Raw genomic sequence first — 17254 nt, forward strand, 5'->3', positions numbered from 1 at the left:
TCATTTTCAAATTGGTCAGGACTTACCAAGATGACAGACAGAACTCCCCCAATATCTTGGTCCAGAATAGGAATTAATAACACTGTAAAAGAAAAACACACCAAAAGAAAATAAGAAAGGATTATTCATTTGCTTTTGTTCCTATTACAAAATACTAATGGGGCAAAGGTATATAAATTCATCCAATTTTGGTATACAAAACAAATTTAAAGTTAGCACCCAAGGACAGCCTTATTGTACTTTTTAAGGCAAATGTATCTTTCACGGAAAATCCTTCAGGTTTGTTACCCTCATGATGTGTTTAAAGCTAATTCAGGGGCTGTGAATTACGGGAATAAATATTAATTGATGTTTCTGTGATGCACAGCTGTTTCTGAATAGTGTTTCTTATACATACAGTATATACAGTACATCTGTTTCACTTGTCAGAATTGGCTGCCTACCTTCACTTAAAATATGCAGAAATGCAGAATAATTCATAGCGTTTATTTAATATACCATGAAATTGAAAGGTCTTATTTGTACCATACATACAGTATACAGTACATACACATGGACAATGAAGTAAGAAAAGCTTGAAAGGTTAGTAATTAAAAACTATGGAACTTCAATTTAATAAGCATTATATTTAGTCAGCTACTGTATATGGACATATATAGAAGAAAAAAATGTGAAGGTAACATTGAAATATCACTTTTCCTAAATGTAATTTCTGTCCAAAAACACAGCCATACTATAAACAATTGCATACGTTTTGTGGGAATCCTAACCTATGGATCTGGCATAGGTAAGGATTAGGATTAAAACTTTTTCAAAGAGTTTCCATAGTCTTCCACTGATCTGAGTGCAAAATATTAGTCATTGAATCAAGATATTAGCATGAAGTCACTTTACGAAACCAAACAGAAAGTAACACTAATGGTAATAGTCTATTTTTGAGAAGTACTCTGCCGAGGGAAATTTCATGTTGAATGGTGTTCTCAATGAGTATGGTTTCGTCTTAATTAGGCTAAGAGAAGGAATACTCTATCAGTATTGGATTTTGTTGGTTAGTATTCCTTTATATTCAATTTAAATGCAAGAATTTGAAAGAATAATCACATTCTTTGAAGCTTTTGCTTTTAGGGTAAGTTGGACAACAGTCCCATATAGGACAATGCACTCTACTGTATATGGCCATACAGGTATATGGAAGAAAAAAAAAGTGGAGATAACATTGAAATATCACTGTTCCTAAATGTAATTTCTGTCCAAAAACACAGCTATGCCATCAAAAATTGCCTACACTTTGTGGGAATCCTAACCCTAACCCTAGCTATGGATTTGACACAGGTTAGGGATAGGGTTAAAACCTTTTTTCAAAGAGTTTCCATAGTCTTCCACTGATCTGAGTGCAAAATATTCTTCACTGAATCAAGATATTAGTGTGAAGCCACCCACCAAACCAAACAGAAAGTGTCACTAATGGTAAAAGTCTATGTTTGAAAAGTTCTCTGCAATGGGAAATTTCATGTTGAATGGTGTTCTCAATGAGTATGGTTTCAGGCTTAATTAGGCTAAGAGACGGAATACTGTATCAGTATTGGATTTGTTGTTTAGTATTCCTGTACATTCTATTTAAATGCAAGAATTTGAAAGAATAATCACTTGAAGCTTTTGCTTTTAGGGTAAGTTGGACAACAGTCCCTTATAGGACAATGCAGTCTACTGTATATGGCCATACAAGTATATGGAAGAAAAAATCGTGAAGATAACATTGAAATATCACTGTTCCTAAATGTAATTCCTGTCCAAAAACACAGCTATGCCATCAAAAATTGCCTATGTTTTGTGGGAATCCTAACCCTAACCCTAGCTATGGATTTGACATAGGTTAGGGTTAGGGTTATATAATACTTTCATCAAAGAGTTTCTGTAATCTTAAACAGATCTGAGTGGAGAATTTACTTCACTGAATCAAGATATTAGTGTGAAGCCACCCACCAAATCAAACAGAAGGTATCACTAATGTTAAAACTCTGTTTTTGAGAAGTACTCTGCAATGGGAAATTTCATGTTGAATGGTGTTCTCAATGAGTATGGTTTCAGGCTTAATTAGGCTAAGAGACGGAATACTGTATCAGTATTGGATTTGTTGTTTAGTATTCCTGTACATTCTATTTAAATGCAAGAATTTGAAAGAATAATCACTTGAAGCTTTTGCTTTTAGGGTAAGTTGGACAACAGTCCCTTATAGGACAATGCAGTCTACTGTATATGGCCATACAAGTATATGGAAGAAAAAATCGTGAAGATAACATTGAAATATCACTGTTCCTAAATGTAATTCCTGTCCAAAAACACAGCTATGCCATCAAAAATTGCCTATGTTTTGTGGGAATCCTAACCCTAACCCTAGCTATGGATTTGACATAGGTTAGGGTTAGGGTTATATAAGACTTTCATCAAAGAGTTTCTGTAATCTTAAACAGATCTGAGTGGAGAATTTACTTCACTGAATCAAGATATTAGTGTGAAGCCACCCACCAAATCAAACAGAAGGTATCACTAATGTTAAAACTCTGTTTTTGAGAAGTACTCTGCAATGGGAAATTTCATGTTGAATGGTGTTCTCAATGAGTATGGTTTCAGGTTTAATTAGGCTCAGAGAAGGAATACTCAATAAGTATTGGCTTCATTTGTTAATATTCCTGTGCATTCAATGCAAGAATTTGAAAACAAAATTCACTTTCTTTGAAGCCTTTGCTTGTAGGGCAACTTGGACAACAGTCCCTTAAAGAACAATGCAGTCTACTGTACTGTAAGTCAGACTTAAAATCTAATTAGACCCACAGGTTTATTCCTTGTAAAGTAATCAAACTAAAGAACCAAAAATGGAAACACTGTTCTAACCTTCTACGTAATGTTTATATACGGCATGATCTGCAGTGCTTCTGCAGATGCTGATTGTAATGAGCCTTGTCATTTTTTGCTTTTTCTTGCTACTGCGGACACCATACGGGCTGGAACAAATGTAACTGATTGTCATTGTGAAGTGCTTCCTAGAGGGGGTTGTCAGGGAATAACAACTGGTAGAGGTAGGATCTATACTGCCTGGATATAATTGAACCTTTTCTGGCACAGAGAGAGAGAAAAAAAAATATACTTGTATTTCCTACCATTATCATCTCAAAACTCTTTTTCTCTTCCCCTCCAAGTTCCTTCTCCCTCATCTCTTCAATTAATACTCCCACTCAGTCCTTTTCAGTGCAGTTTATTACCCCTGCATTTGTCACTTGTCCAACCCAGGTCCCCTCCTTTTCCTCCACTGCCATTCTTGCTTGTGTAGCAGAATTTACAATGGGTAATTTTTATTCATTTTATTATAGGATACAGCCCTGTGTGAGTAAACAGATAAAGCTTATGATAAAATCTGTCTGCTTGGTGCGATTCAGACTGACAGACGCACTTACTCAAATTCTTCTTCAATTCAAAATATGATCTATTTTTTTGGTACACAGGTCAGAGCACTATGGACATAACCTCTGGAATACAGTCCATGACCTTTATGGTTTTAAAATTCATACCCAGCCAGGAGGTAACACTGTACTCAAGGCCTCATGAAAGAGTTGCTGAGGAAACATCCCCCTAGTCTCAATGTGGTAAGTGAATAGGTAGACCTTTGAGTTTTGTTGCGCCAATCAAACATATATTCTTCCATATGGTGCCCAGAAGCTTACGAACAGATGGAACAAAGGTGAAAAGATGCTGAAAAACATGGGAAACCTCTGTAGGTCTTCGGCTGTGCAGTGTAAAGGGGTCACAGCTTCACTTCAGCATTTAATTCACTTCCACTTCACTCTGCACTGATGCGCAATTCACTTAATCCCAATTTTGTGTTTGAATCTCATTTTGGTAGTAACGTGATGCATGATTATCTCATTTCTCAGTCACCCCTCTCTGATGTTCCATCATTACCAAATTAGCCTAATTGAGTTACACTGACAGGCAAGAGTATAAATATTCCCTGGAAACTGACAAAATACTTAGGGCGTCTTTCCTCTTGCTGGTATTGAGCACTGCATGTAGGAGAGGAAAACTGTTTGATTTTTTTTCAGACAGATTTAAATAATCTCCAATATGACAGCTGTACATATATTTCATATTGCTACCTGTCTAAACACTTACAAGTTGAAATTAGATTTTAACTAAAAAAAAGCATTTGAAATAAAATTGTGTTTGTACATTTCCAAGGTACAGTACACCTCACATTAAGTTTCAAATGGTTAGTGATTACTAAAACACATTGAGAGCAAAGTGAGAGCTCACCCTTTTTATCAGGTGGAAGAGGTGCTGCCAAGCTCTTCAGCTGCTTATCTTGGAGCTCAGATGGAGGCACTCCATTGCATTCAACCCTCCTCTTCTTAATAACTGCCTCTCTGAAAGACAACAAGCCAAAATATTTAAGAAACAGTTAAGCAGTTACTTCAGCTTCACTGCTAACCCCCTTTAACATTACATAAACATGCCTGCAAGAGATACTGAGAATGTGTTGAAATAAATCAGCTGTGATATAGGTTAATAAACATCATTCTATTCTGCATCTGATGATTACAAAAACAAGAACAGCATTATAGGAATCAGGACCTTATAGTGGTCCACATTGAGCGAAGAATACGTCTTTGTTTCAGATTTTGTAATTCCTTATTTGTTGGTACGCCTGACACCCAGCTCCAGTTTGATCAGAATACTGCTACCAGGTTCTTGACTTCAATTTGTTTCGAATATCACACTGGTTACCTGTGAGTTTTCAAACTGATTTTAAGATATTCTCAGTCACATACTGTATAAAATCATTCATGAATCAGGGTCTTCCTCCTTTCAAGAAATACTAATTCTATATTTACTTCCTTTCACTAATATCTGATAAAGTAATTTTACAGGTTGTTCTCTCCAGACACCACCTGCAGTCAGTCAAATTCAGAACATTCAGCTCCTGTGCTACTAATTTCTTGTGTGCCCCCAATCTATGTCACGAATGCAAACGAAACCCTAGATTCTTATAAAATGACATTGAAAACCTTTCTGCTACGGAAGTGATGCTTACTGCATTTGTATTTGTATATGCTTTGTTTTTTTAATTTTGATGAATGGGTGATATATAAAAAGAAACTTGTTTTGTATTCTATTTAATCTACTGTACATTTCACAGTCCTGGCTGCTATACAAAGGTAGGGACTTTAAGAACAGTTGAAGAAAATTAATAATAGAGTTCTGGTCCTGCAGGGAGCTCAGAAATATCCAATGCAAGTCTTCTGTTGTTGCATATTGCTAAAACATTCCCTTCTGGAAAGTTTTTGCTCCCCAAAAATGTTTGGGTGGTGTTTTTTGTCATTTTAATCAATTGTTATCAATGAACATGCACGTGCAGGTAAAACACCCATGAAAACATCCCAATCACCGAGCTCAGTATTTTCATGGAAATTGGACAATGAGGGCCTTATAATATTTAAATCCTGTCCTCCTCTTAATTTTCCATGGATTCAAGGAAAACTAGACATTCCTACGAAAATAACAGGTTGACAAGTAAATACAAAATTGAACCAAGTCCATATTTCATTAATGAGAAATAAAGTTAGAACCAAACCAATCTTTTGCTTTGGTTTGTAGCATATTTTCTTTAATATTAGCATTGGATGCCATTATATACTGAGAGACTAGAACCAGCAAACAGGCCTTCAATAAATTAGATAATATAATATAATACGTTCCTATATCTTGAGGCCAAGTGGTTTGATTGGAGTCCAGTTTGCATTAAGACCCAGGAATGACTAAGTTCCTCAATTAAAAACAGGATGCTTTTTTTACAGTGTGGCCTGAGCCACAGAGGCTGGTATCCTAGCACAGCACAAGGTATAACAGCAAGCAAACTCTAAGTGCAACATAAAATGGCAAAACTGTTAAGTTTCCTAAAAGGGTAGGAAATACAGTTCTGAGGCAGGAGGTCCAACAACATATATACAGCTTTTTCAACTTTGTCAGAGAGCCAGGGTAGCAGGGTTTTGAATGACATTTGAACCAGATTCTCTGCCCCACTGTTACCAATAATGGTGTCTCTTAATAACAAACCTTCATTTTATATGGATTATAAAACCAATCATATACAAAAATGCAATAAAAATTAAGCTTTACCAATTGACCTTCTTGTGCAACTGCTGCACGATTGTTTTTTGGAGTTCTTCTGTTTTATTTAAAGTTATTTATTTTTTAAACACTTAACAAAAATGGTTTGTCTCACACAAGTATGGGAATGACGAGACCACAAGATGGCACTTTGGGAGCAGACAGGCATGTGTCCAGTTTCTGCTTCCTGTTTATATCCTGCTTTGTCTGTGCAATGTTGGATTTAGTTGAAGTTAGTTACTGTACCTCTTCAGAAATTAAAAATAAAAACACGCAAAGAAAACAGATTTTTACAATTAATTATGATCCTACTGGGACCAGGCAAGGGCACATTTATTTTACAGCAGTCTAGCTTGCCTAGATCTGCTCAAATAGAGGTGGTGACCCATCACACTCTGAATAATAAAAAAACACATTACTTATGACGCACAAGATCTGAATGTTGAGCACACCCAAAAGGTCTTTTGTTTCCTGCGCAGACTATCCATTCTGTGCACAAAATATTTAATGGGCAGTTTAGCCATAGTTCGCCCAAATAAATAAACTGTCGAAAATAATTTCACAAATCGAGTTTCTTTGAGGGCCAGTAAGTAGAACTGACTTTACAACATCTGCATTCAAACTCTAAAAGATTGCAATCATTATTCATTGTTTTATGTTTTAACTCAAAACCAAAAACATCGGCATGATTTACATTTTCCTGATTGTTTGAACCACCATGACCCTGTACTGCACTGGAATAAGCGATTTTTGCAACAGGGTGAAAGAATACTGTGAAAGTCATTGCCTGTACAGTTCTTCCATTGAAATAACCTTCTCTTGATTAGCAGTTTATTATGTACTGTATTTGACCTGGAGGCAATCTGTAATTGAGAATTTATCTGCTTACCAAATTCCCTGGAAATTAAATTCACTTGAACCTGGAGTCGAACCTGACACCGTTATTGTTCCATGCCAATTTCTTTGTATTCTCAACTGAACTGTGTTTCCCCATGGATGTCTTAAATGCAGGGTAGCCAGAAGCAATTAATCACGTCTGGCCCTAGAACAGCATCTCATTAAAGCAGAGCCTCTGAGCTCATTCACTTCTTTTCACTGCTATGTCAACATTATAAGGTGTAGCTCATGTACTGCTAGACATGCCTCCCCGATCATGGTTCGTCCAGAAGGCATGGGTTAGACATTTCAAAACAGGCAAGACCAGACATAAACTACAATGTGAGGAACAACTGAAGGGCATACACACAGTTCAGATCAACAGTTTCTTCCCTCCTGTGATTTTATGATAAAGAGTAACAGCTGATATAGCTTTTAATAACCATTGTAAATCTGCTCAGGTCAGAAATATTCTACTTAGCATACTGCCATTATGTATTTATTGTATGATCCTTTACTTTCAGAAGTAAGAAAAATGAACACATCTGATATCTGTGTGATTTATCATGCTTATTTATCATGACATTTATTGTGGCAGTAAAGTAGTAGATAGGTAGTAAATGCTCAATGGCTACTCCAACAACTATAAATAAACAGCACCTACTGTAAGAGTAAAGTAGAAGAAAGGGACCAGGAGGAGATGAAAAAGGCAATCAAGAACATAATTTCTAACCTGATTACTTTTTTAACAGATTTTGTTTTTTATTTGAGACACTCTACTTAGCAGAAATGAAGATTATTAGGCCATTTTTTCTCATAATTCTGAAAAATGTACAATTTTCTTCTGATATTCAGACAGTTAAAGGACCTAAACTCTTTCCAATCTCTGAACAGTCAAGAATAATAGTAGACTCCAAACAGTATAATGTGGTGGGGAATGTTTCCCAATCTTTATCATGCACTGATAAAGAATGATGGTTTTGCTTAAAACATTGTAAATGAAACATATCATGCCATACTTAAATTTACAATGGAGCTGGAGAGTGACAATTAATTTTCAACAATTTCTTTAGCCACACCTCCCATTTTTAAAGGACGCATGTTAAATAGACATTGGGAAAAAAATATTATTACTTCCACATTGTATGGATCAGTTACTTTTAGAGATATTTTGATATTACTGCTATTGGGTAGATACTGTTCTAACAACATTACCCACTGCAAGGTGCTGCAAACTGATTGGGTCACATGAAACCAGCCAATCCAATTCACAGACAAACCAATATGTGACTTTGGTGTCATGACTAAGAACTCAGACACTGTTGGCTATCGGTCACTGATGTTGCTGCCTAATCTGAAGAAAGAATTTAGAGAAGGGAATGTGGACCAGAGCTTATCTGACAAGACAGCAGGTGAAATCCGTGCTACAAATGAATCACAAGTATAAATGCAAAATGTAAAGCACTTCTGAACTATTCTCAAAAATATTCACTCTGGCCAATGGCTCGTATTGTTCTAAAAGTTAATTCAGGAAATTAAACTTCTTGTGTGCAGAAGTGAATATGCTGTAAAAGAACTGGTACAAACCAAATGCATCCGTACATCAAACGATGGATCATTAATCTGTTCAATTTTACAATCACTGCCACTTCAGAGCTGGCTGCCTAGCATTCTGTATACTGCCTTGTCTGCATGTTTTACATGACACTAAAATCCGTTACACATAATTTAATCTGCTCATTTCAAAGTTCCATAATCAAAATGAGTAGGGGGAATAAATGAAGCTCAACACAGATACTTCTGTTATTTCAATTCCCCAAGCATCCTGTTCAACTTCACCACAGGATATTTTCACAAAAGAAAACATTGTCTGCTATTCTGCTTGAAGAGCTCAGTGCTGTAACACCACTTTATTAAAGCAGAATAGAAGTGACTGTAGCATAATGTACTGTGTAGAAAACACTATGTATTATCATTATTTTAAAACATTTAGTGCTAAACAAACATTTAGCTTGGAACAGTAAAGTGTTGAAGTATTCTCTAACAATCTACAAAATTGAGAGATGGTAATGTATTAACGTGGAATTTGAGAAATTAATCTCGATTGAATCATATTCCTTATGTCTGTAGTGGCTTTATGTGTAACAGTGCTTTTCGTTATGATTTATGCATTAAATTATTATATGGTTTAAGGATATTGAAGCTGTTGTATATACTGTATATATTAGCGGAAGTGCCTCGTGTTACCGCTTTGAGAATTAATGAGCATAACTTGTAAAAAAAAAAAAGATGTTTGTCAAGGTGGATATGTCTTCTCTTCACAACATAATTTAAAAAAGTATTTGTGAAAATGTACAAAAAAACGTTCCAAAAATGTTTGGTCTTTCCAGGAATCCTGTCAGTGGTGAATCAAGAAATGACAGCTCTACTACCTGCTAATAGTGTTGGAAATGTATCAAGGTGAACTGATATGTCACTTTTTTCTGTCTTGAATGTGGGAATTCCATTAGGCAGGTGCAGGACATTGAATTAATGTACATTACTGGAGTAGGATTTTTAAGGTCATGCAGTTTAATACATTACACTTAGTTTTCAGTAAAGGTCATTTTTTTTAATATAGTTTGAACATTCTTTCAAGTTTCAAGTCATCAGATAGATGGATTCTAGATGGATAAAGCTAGTTCAATCATTTAAATTTTGTAGCTCCATAGATATAGTACTTACAGTCTAATTTAAATGTCTTGTAAAATTCTTGTTTATTTAGGTGACTCCAAATACCCCAGACCCGTTGAAGTTCTTATAATCCCGTGGCTGGCAGAGGAATCGTACTCAGTTGGGCCCCTGAGCAAGGCCCTTAACCCTAACTGCTCCAGGGGCGCTGTACAATGGCAGACCCTGCGCTCTGACCCCAAGCTTCTCTCCCTGTCTGTGTGTCTGTGTCTCCATGGAGAAAAGCTGGGGTATGCGAAAAGACGAATTCCTAATGCAAGAAATTGTATAGGGCTTATAAAGTAACATTATTATTATATTATATGTAGAAATGTACATATTTATGTAGGTGCTGAAAGCCAGGACTGCAAAATAATAACTCCTGGTTTGTTGCTATCATAGAAACAAACAGAAACAAACATTTTTGCACTTTTGTTGATGTACAGTACAGAATTCCAGGGGGAATCCTAAGGGATTCACAGTGCAGCTACATCAAAAATGTTTCCTGCACACTGCTGCACTAATAAGGATAATCCATTTGGTCCACAGAAATGCAGTTTTCATGTTATTCCTCCTCCTAGCACAGTTCAACCCTCAGTTTTCATGTTATTCCCATCACCGTTGTCAGTGAGAAACATGATAACTCTGAGCAGAAGCAATTTCGCTTATATCAATGTGACCCCGGGAAGTTTCTGATTCAGATTCTCAATTCAGATAAACATTTATGCCAGGATTCTGAATTCCTTTATACATTTTATTTAAAAGAAATGATTATTGCAGCCAGCAGCCATATCTCCCTGCAACTCACAACTGGCAACCCACTGAAGCTAAGCAGGTGTGAGCCTGGTCAGTACCTGGATGGGAGACCTCCTGGGAAAAACTAAGGTTGCTGCTGGAAAAGGTGTTAGTGGGGCCAGCAGGGGGTGCTCACCCTGCTGTCCATGTGGGTCTTAATGCCCCAGTATAGTGACAGGGACACTGTACTGTAAACAGGCCCCGTCCTTCAGATGAGACGTAAAACCGAGGTCCTGACTCTCTGTGGTCATTAAAAATCCCAGGGCGCTTCTCGAAAAGAGTAGGGGTGTAACCCCTGCATCCTGGCCAAATTTCCCCTTGGCCCTTATCAATCACGGCCTCCTAATAATCCCCATCTATGAATTGGCTTCATCATTCTGCTCTCCTCCCCACTGATAGCTGATGTGTGGTGAGCGTTCTGGCACACTATGGCTGCCGTCGCATCATCCAGGTGGATGCTGCACATTAGTGGTGGTGGTGGAGGGGATCCCCATTACCTGTAAAGCGCTTTGAGTGGAGTGTCCAGAAAAGCACTATATAAGTGTAAGCAATTATAAATTAATTATTATTATTATTATTGTTCCGCTGTTTGTCACAGCTTTCAAATCGCCACCCCCCTTCCACACGGTTATTATTATTATATGTGACTCAGAGCAGAAACAACGTAAAGAGAAAATGTATTCAAAAAAGGTTCCAAGAAAAAGAAACACAGCTTTCCAATTTTCTTCAGAAAGTCACAGTATTACTTAATTATGTGCTTGAAACAGCAAATTAAACATGGCTTTCAGGCTTCATGTTTGAAAGGTACCTCTAAGAAGAATTGAGAGCCATCATTGAACAGATTGGTACGGCCAATCAGTGCAATAGATTTTTCAGATTACTGAAATAAAAAAAAAAAACATTAATGATGGGGGAAAAAGAGCTCATGGAAAATTTGTCTAAAATGATCCCAATATGGACTTAAAACTAACTTCCACTGTTGCACTTAGGTAGAGGGATTATAAACACAACACATTAATTCGGCTTTACATTTGTCTAAACCATTGCAATATATAGATTTATTTATACAGTAGCTCAGGCTGAAAAAAACAATGAAGTGCTGGTGTTACTTACATTATGACATTAGTATTTTAACCCATTATCAAATCAATGGAGGCTAATATGAAGTGGTTCCAGTTTTCAATGAACAAATATCTCATGTCCTAAATTAGCTGTTGGCTATGCTTATATCCAATAAGACATTGCCATTACAAGAGAGTGGAGTGTTGTTCTCTCTGAAAATCAAATTCCACTCAACAATCATGAGCTGCAAGTGTATCTTGGGTTCAGAACTTGCTGGCAAGTCCATCTGTCCCATGCACAGGAACATCCGATAAATGTGTGGCCATGCTTTGATATGCATAAATATATATATTTTCACACAAGTAAGGTAAGTGTAATGTGTAGGACGAGACCATTGTCTCTATCACCTGGTACAGTCAAGGAACCATCAAGTTCATTTTTAATTCATTTAGTAAAATGTCACTTTGACATTATGGAGTGTTGATGAGTGGCAAAGATTATCATTTAAATACATCATGGAACCATGCTGTTACACAACAAAATGTGAAAAAGTCCAAGGAGGGTGTAGATTTTCTATAGGCACTGTACATATTTAGTGCAATAGATATCCCCTTCTGTGGGATAAATGAAGGAGATTCCTCCTTCACAGAAGGTCTGGACCTTTTGGTGATGAGGAAACACACTGACTTGGAAGCCATTGAGTTAACATCAACTGTACTGTTAATAACTGCACATGCTTGTAAGACTGCAAATTGTAATTTGTAAAATGAAACAAAGACTAGGTTTTGTCCAAGAGACAGCTGGAACAACAATTACTTGAAAGCTGAGAGAGAGACTGAGTGAGAAAAACAGCTATGCTATACTCCTTAAGCCTTTGTCCACTGCAGACTAATGACTGCAGTTGCTGAATCTTCCTTTTCTGTCCTAGAGGGTGCAAAATTCTACTGCTAGGAATTGCAGGGCGTGACTGACGATTCTGTGACTGACACAATTCCCTTACGACTTTTCATCACAGTTCCAAATCTCTTATTGCGCTGTGAAAGTACCCAAAGGTCGCCTCATTTTGGCAGCCAATCCATGTGGAGCACACCGGAATAAGAGGATGAGCACCTCACAAAAGTAAACAAACAACAAACACGAAACGTTGAACAGACATCTGTGCTGGCTCCAAAGTTCAACGAGCCTCTTCATGTGCACAGACCAAAACACTCGCTTTCCTTCTTTCCTTGCAGCCGCATTTTATGCTTTGTACTTCCGGTCTAGCGCTCATTGGCTGTTGACTATTGCAGACACAAGAGCCCACCCCTATGACTTGCGACTCGCTACGAGAAAACCAAACCTGTTCGATTTTATCGTACGGAGTCACAGAGAGTTGTAGGGGCTATTAAAAGTGCTATGACTGAGTCGCTGGGGGTGTCACACTACACAACTGACGGTAACAGGCGTGCTGCAACTCTCTACAACACGCTGTGATTTTCGAATGATTATGTAAATGAAGGTTACGACTGAAAATCCTAGGTAGTGGCATTACTTGTATGCTCTGTTTTATGGAAGAAATTAAAGTCTTGATTAGAGCCCAGTAAGGTGCAATGTTCAATATTCATATTTGCAAAAAGGCAGAATAAGAATTTTCTGACTGTTCAACTGTCTTCAGCATTGTAAAACAATAAGAATGACCTAATATTAATTCCAAAAATATGCTGTATACTGTATATATTCCCCAGTGCTTTACCTGTCTCTTCTCTCATTATTGATCAAAATTGAAGGACTGTAATTTCTTGATTTGTAACTCACATGAACTGGTTAAATTAGACCGTTATGCATTACAAAGACCATTTTAAACAGTATCTAAGTATACCTTCATTGTATTTGTGACATGTTTGTGTTCAGATATGTTCTAACATTTTTTCCACATATAATTTTCCTATTTGTTCTACCTAAATGCTTGAGAATTTATTACATGCATGTTCATGTATGGATAAACAGCATGCTTTTTGCGTAGCTCATACCTTCTTGTTCCAAAACTATACAAACTAAATGCAAATTACCAGTTTATCTGTTACTTGCTAATAGCTACTACAATGCAAGCACAATAAAATGCCAAACATTTTGGATATTGCATATATGTAAAATATGTTCAAAAATTAGTAAATAATCAGTTTGCTAATGCAAAAGTGACAATTTAATCCCTCAGCTCTGTGAAAATAAGGAGGCAGGTCCTGCTTAAAATATTTCTTGTACTGATCTCCAGCATCTGCAGATGGATCCTGGAAACCTTCAGCGTGCACTTACAGGTAAATCCTGTTGTTGAATCACATAATCCAGTCTTATTTTTGTATTTGTTTGGTTGATAGATACAACATACCCCATGGGGAGTTAGACCTAATTTATTTCCACAGAAGCATACGGTGCACTGAGATCCAACTGTGCCTGGAGACTGCTGGCAAAAGACCCATATAAAACACTATAATTACTTCTCTTTCTGGTTTTATCTTCTCGTCCTTCATACAGCACACATTGCACTTCTCCCACTGGGCGTCCATTTCTAAATTACCTGATTATCTCATTTTTAATTTAAAAACTAATGAAAACAAAGAGTCTCAGGTGTTAATAAATCTACTTAAGCCCTCGCATACCTATTAGGAAGCTGTTAATAGAAATTAATTTTGTTTAGATAAACAAATCCCATCTAATAACTCAGAAATAATCTCACCGCAGATGTAAAAAAATGAGCGCTTTTGGAGAATTCATAATGGCGAGACAATACCCGGTAGAGAAGAGAGTGCACATATTACTTTGGACTGCATACAGAAAGAGAGAAATTGGAAAAGTGAATTAGCTTCTGCGATAGGTTTGGTTTCTTACATCTTGCGGTGCAGAGATTAGTGTGGTGCAGTACGCCACAACTCTGTTTCTTTGTAAATAAAAAAAAAACGTATTATTTGCAGTACGCAAATACTACCCTATTCATGATGTTATCCAGATACAATTTTTTTCATTGAATAGTTTATTAACCAGATAATCTGAGATCTTCAAACACACACATGCACACTTGAAAATCTCACTGCCAAGTGTAAGGTCGCTAGGATGAGAATCAGTATCTCCAAATGTGAAGGGAATTGACATCTGGTTAGGGATTCTTGATGGAATAAGAAACTAGGCTAATTGGGAGAGTCCTGAACTGCAGTCTCCACTCATGTGGTTTGAGATTAGCTTGGTAAGAAAGTATCCTGGGATGCTTCTGTTGAAGTTCTACCAGAAACATCCTGCTAAATGGAAATCTTAAAAGGCATGCTGCAAGAGGCAGTCTCTCTCTTGTCTGGCCTGGAATTCTGCTCCTGAGGAAAAAGATGTCTGGTCCTCACTACTTGATATTCTGTCGCTGTCTCTCACACCAGGACAGGATTGAAAATGGATAGATGGAACATTGCCAATGTAAAGAAACAGCAAGCCACTTTGGTGGAAAAGCAATGAAACTTCGTTCGTCATTTGTTACCAATGTACAGTACACTGCATGATTTCTCTGTTTGCTGGTGTTGAAAGCAAGTAATCCACCTGTTACTTACATTCAAAAACTGGAAGGAAATCATGTCAATGCAACTTGTACTAACAGAGCAAGTGAGGGAAACATAGAACCCTTATCAGAACCTGGCAATGCATGTTTCATAGGAGCTTTATCTGAATGACCTGTTTTCAGAGCGCTGAGTTACAGCACAGTTCACAAACGCATTACTGCCTCATTCCCTGAACGTTCTGGGTTCTATACATCAAACTTTGCCTTAGATTCTGTATGATACATTCCTAAGTGTGATATATTGTGCTTCAGAATGAACTACATAGTGTGCAGAAGTTCAGGTTAGCAGTCAGTTTCTGATAGTTTTGGCCTTGCAAGTGACATTTGAATTAGTCTTAGATCCTTCCCTCTGCCAAACCATGTAATAATAATTAGCAAATCATTTTAAGCAAGGTGATTGACTGTCGGACTGGAATATAATCTGTGTATCAGCAGGTCCTGTTGCTAAATCACTTACAAAAGGATCTCTGATTAAAATGTCACTTGAAGGATTTAGCAGAAGGGGATTAAATAACTTACTCCTGACTGCATCCAGCACTAGAGACAGAGCTTGCAGAGCAGGAACAGGACCCTACTGGTAAGAGTCTTTTTCCTTCACCCCTGGACCAGAGATTATACCGCAGCTTTCAGAATGCAAAGCTTTCACGTGACAGGGACAGCATTCACTTGAAAATGAGTTGTGCATCAATGTTATTTTTGTGATGATAATGTAGTCTTTGCAACTCACATGTAAAAGATAAAAGTGGATGTGCATGTGAAAATCAACGCCTTAGAAAGAGAAACTCAGCACACTGATCATTATTATTACAGATATTTATTCTTTTTATCTATAGAATTATTTTCACATGCACCTATCAGTTTAATCCTTTTTATAACAATAATGGAAAAAAAAACAACAATTACAAATGCAATTACAGCATGTCCTGGTGTGCATGTTAATTTTGTCGGCATTGCGTTGCAGATGTTAATAAATCATTCACATGCAAATGGAATGGCACTTGTTTTTATAGATCAGTCAAGACATCCTGTGCCCAAAAACATCTGTGCTGAAAGTATCTGTAAAGTTATTCATTTTATTCCCCACACTGACTATTGTTTACAGTTAAATACATCCAGCTGCACTACAATATTAGAGACAAGGACAGATTATGAATGAGGTTTACCTCATTTCATGTTACAGAAAGGTGACTCAGAAAGCAGCAGACTTTGACACCAGTAAAACACATACTTTCACTCTACAGTGACAAAGAAAGCATCATGAGAAATGAACAAGGGAAGGGATGGCCACACATTAATTTAACTTGAAAAATCTACAGAAAGGCACAAAGTTAAAAAAAAAAAATCCTGCTGTCAAAAATACAACATATAATGCCAATTTTATAATTTCATAGTTCAACACTCTTGAATTTCAGAAATATAAATATATATATATTCCTTGTGTATCAAAATGCTTCTTTATTACTTATTAAATGAAGTGTATTTATTGCTTACATGTCTTGTTACCTCCTAGAAAACCCTAAATACAGTATGTGATTTTCAAATTGTGATTTTCATTATTTGAAACAAATCCAAGCTTCTGAAATCTGAAATCTACATACTGTACAACTGGTTGGGTCTCTGGACTCCTGGACGTTGTCAGGGCTCTGGAGTTTCATAGGTCTGAACACTGAGAGGAACATTGCTTTGGTATCCTTGACTTCACTCAGATTGCTCCAGTAAGTGACCAGATCTATAAGCTGGTCTATATTTTGTCACTGCAAATGAGAATTTGTTCTTATTTGCATTACCTGATTAAATAAAGGATCGAAAAATACCCAAAAAGAAGTGCCATGACTTTAAAACTTTTGTAAAATCATTCAGTTCTCCACCAACCTCCTCCATACACAGGAGGTTACTGGATCCAAGCCAGCATTCAAAGCCACTTATCTCATTGTTATACAACCTGCACAAAATCCTTAAGAGTGCTTTAAATTGTGGGAAAGGAGAAGTTTACTCGTCAAACTGGTAAACAGTTACTTATGGCATTTACTTGTCAACAGAAATGTCTCAAACCCACTTTGTACCCATGGTGCAACT

The 17254-nt window shown here is 36.9% G+C and overlaps 1 protein-coding gene across 2 annotated transcripts in view; it reads right to left on the bottom strand.

Moving 5' to 3' along the window:
* LOC102690256 (cGMP-dependent 3',5'-cyclic phosphodiesterase) overlaps nt 1–17254 on the bottom strand; it is a 223556-nt gene that overhangs the window by 48433 nt on the left and 157869 nt on the right. For both annotated transcript variants that reach the window (XM_006628133.3, XM_015341698.2), the window contains exons 5-6: nt 4309–4418; nt 27–82 (exon numbers count right to left, since the gene is read on the bottom strand). In XM_006628133.3, coding sequence (XP_006628196.2) covers nt 27–82; nt 4309–4418 — 166 coding nt within the window. The remainder of the gene's footprint in view (nt 1–26; nt 83–4308; nt 4419–17254) is intronic.

This window comes from Lepisosteus oculatus, chromosome 5 (genome assembly GCF_040954835.1).
Source record: "Lepisosteus oculatus isolate fLepOcu1 chromosome 5, fLepOcu1.hap2, whole genome shotgun sequence".
NCBI lineage: Eukaryota > Metazoa > Chordata > Actinopteri > Semionotiformes > Lepisosteidae > Lepisosteus > Lepisosteus oculatus.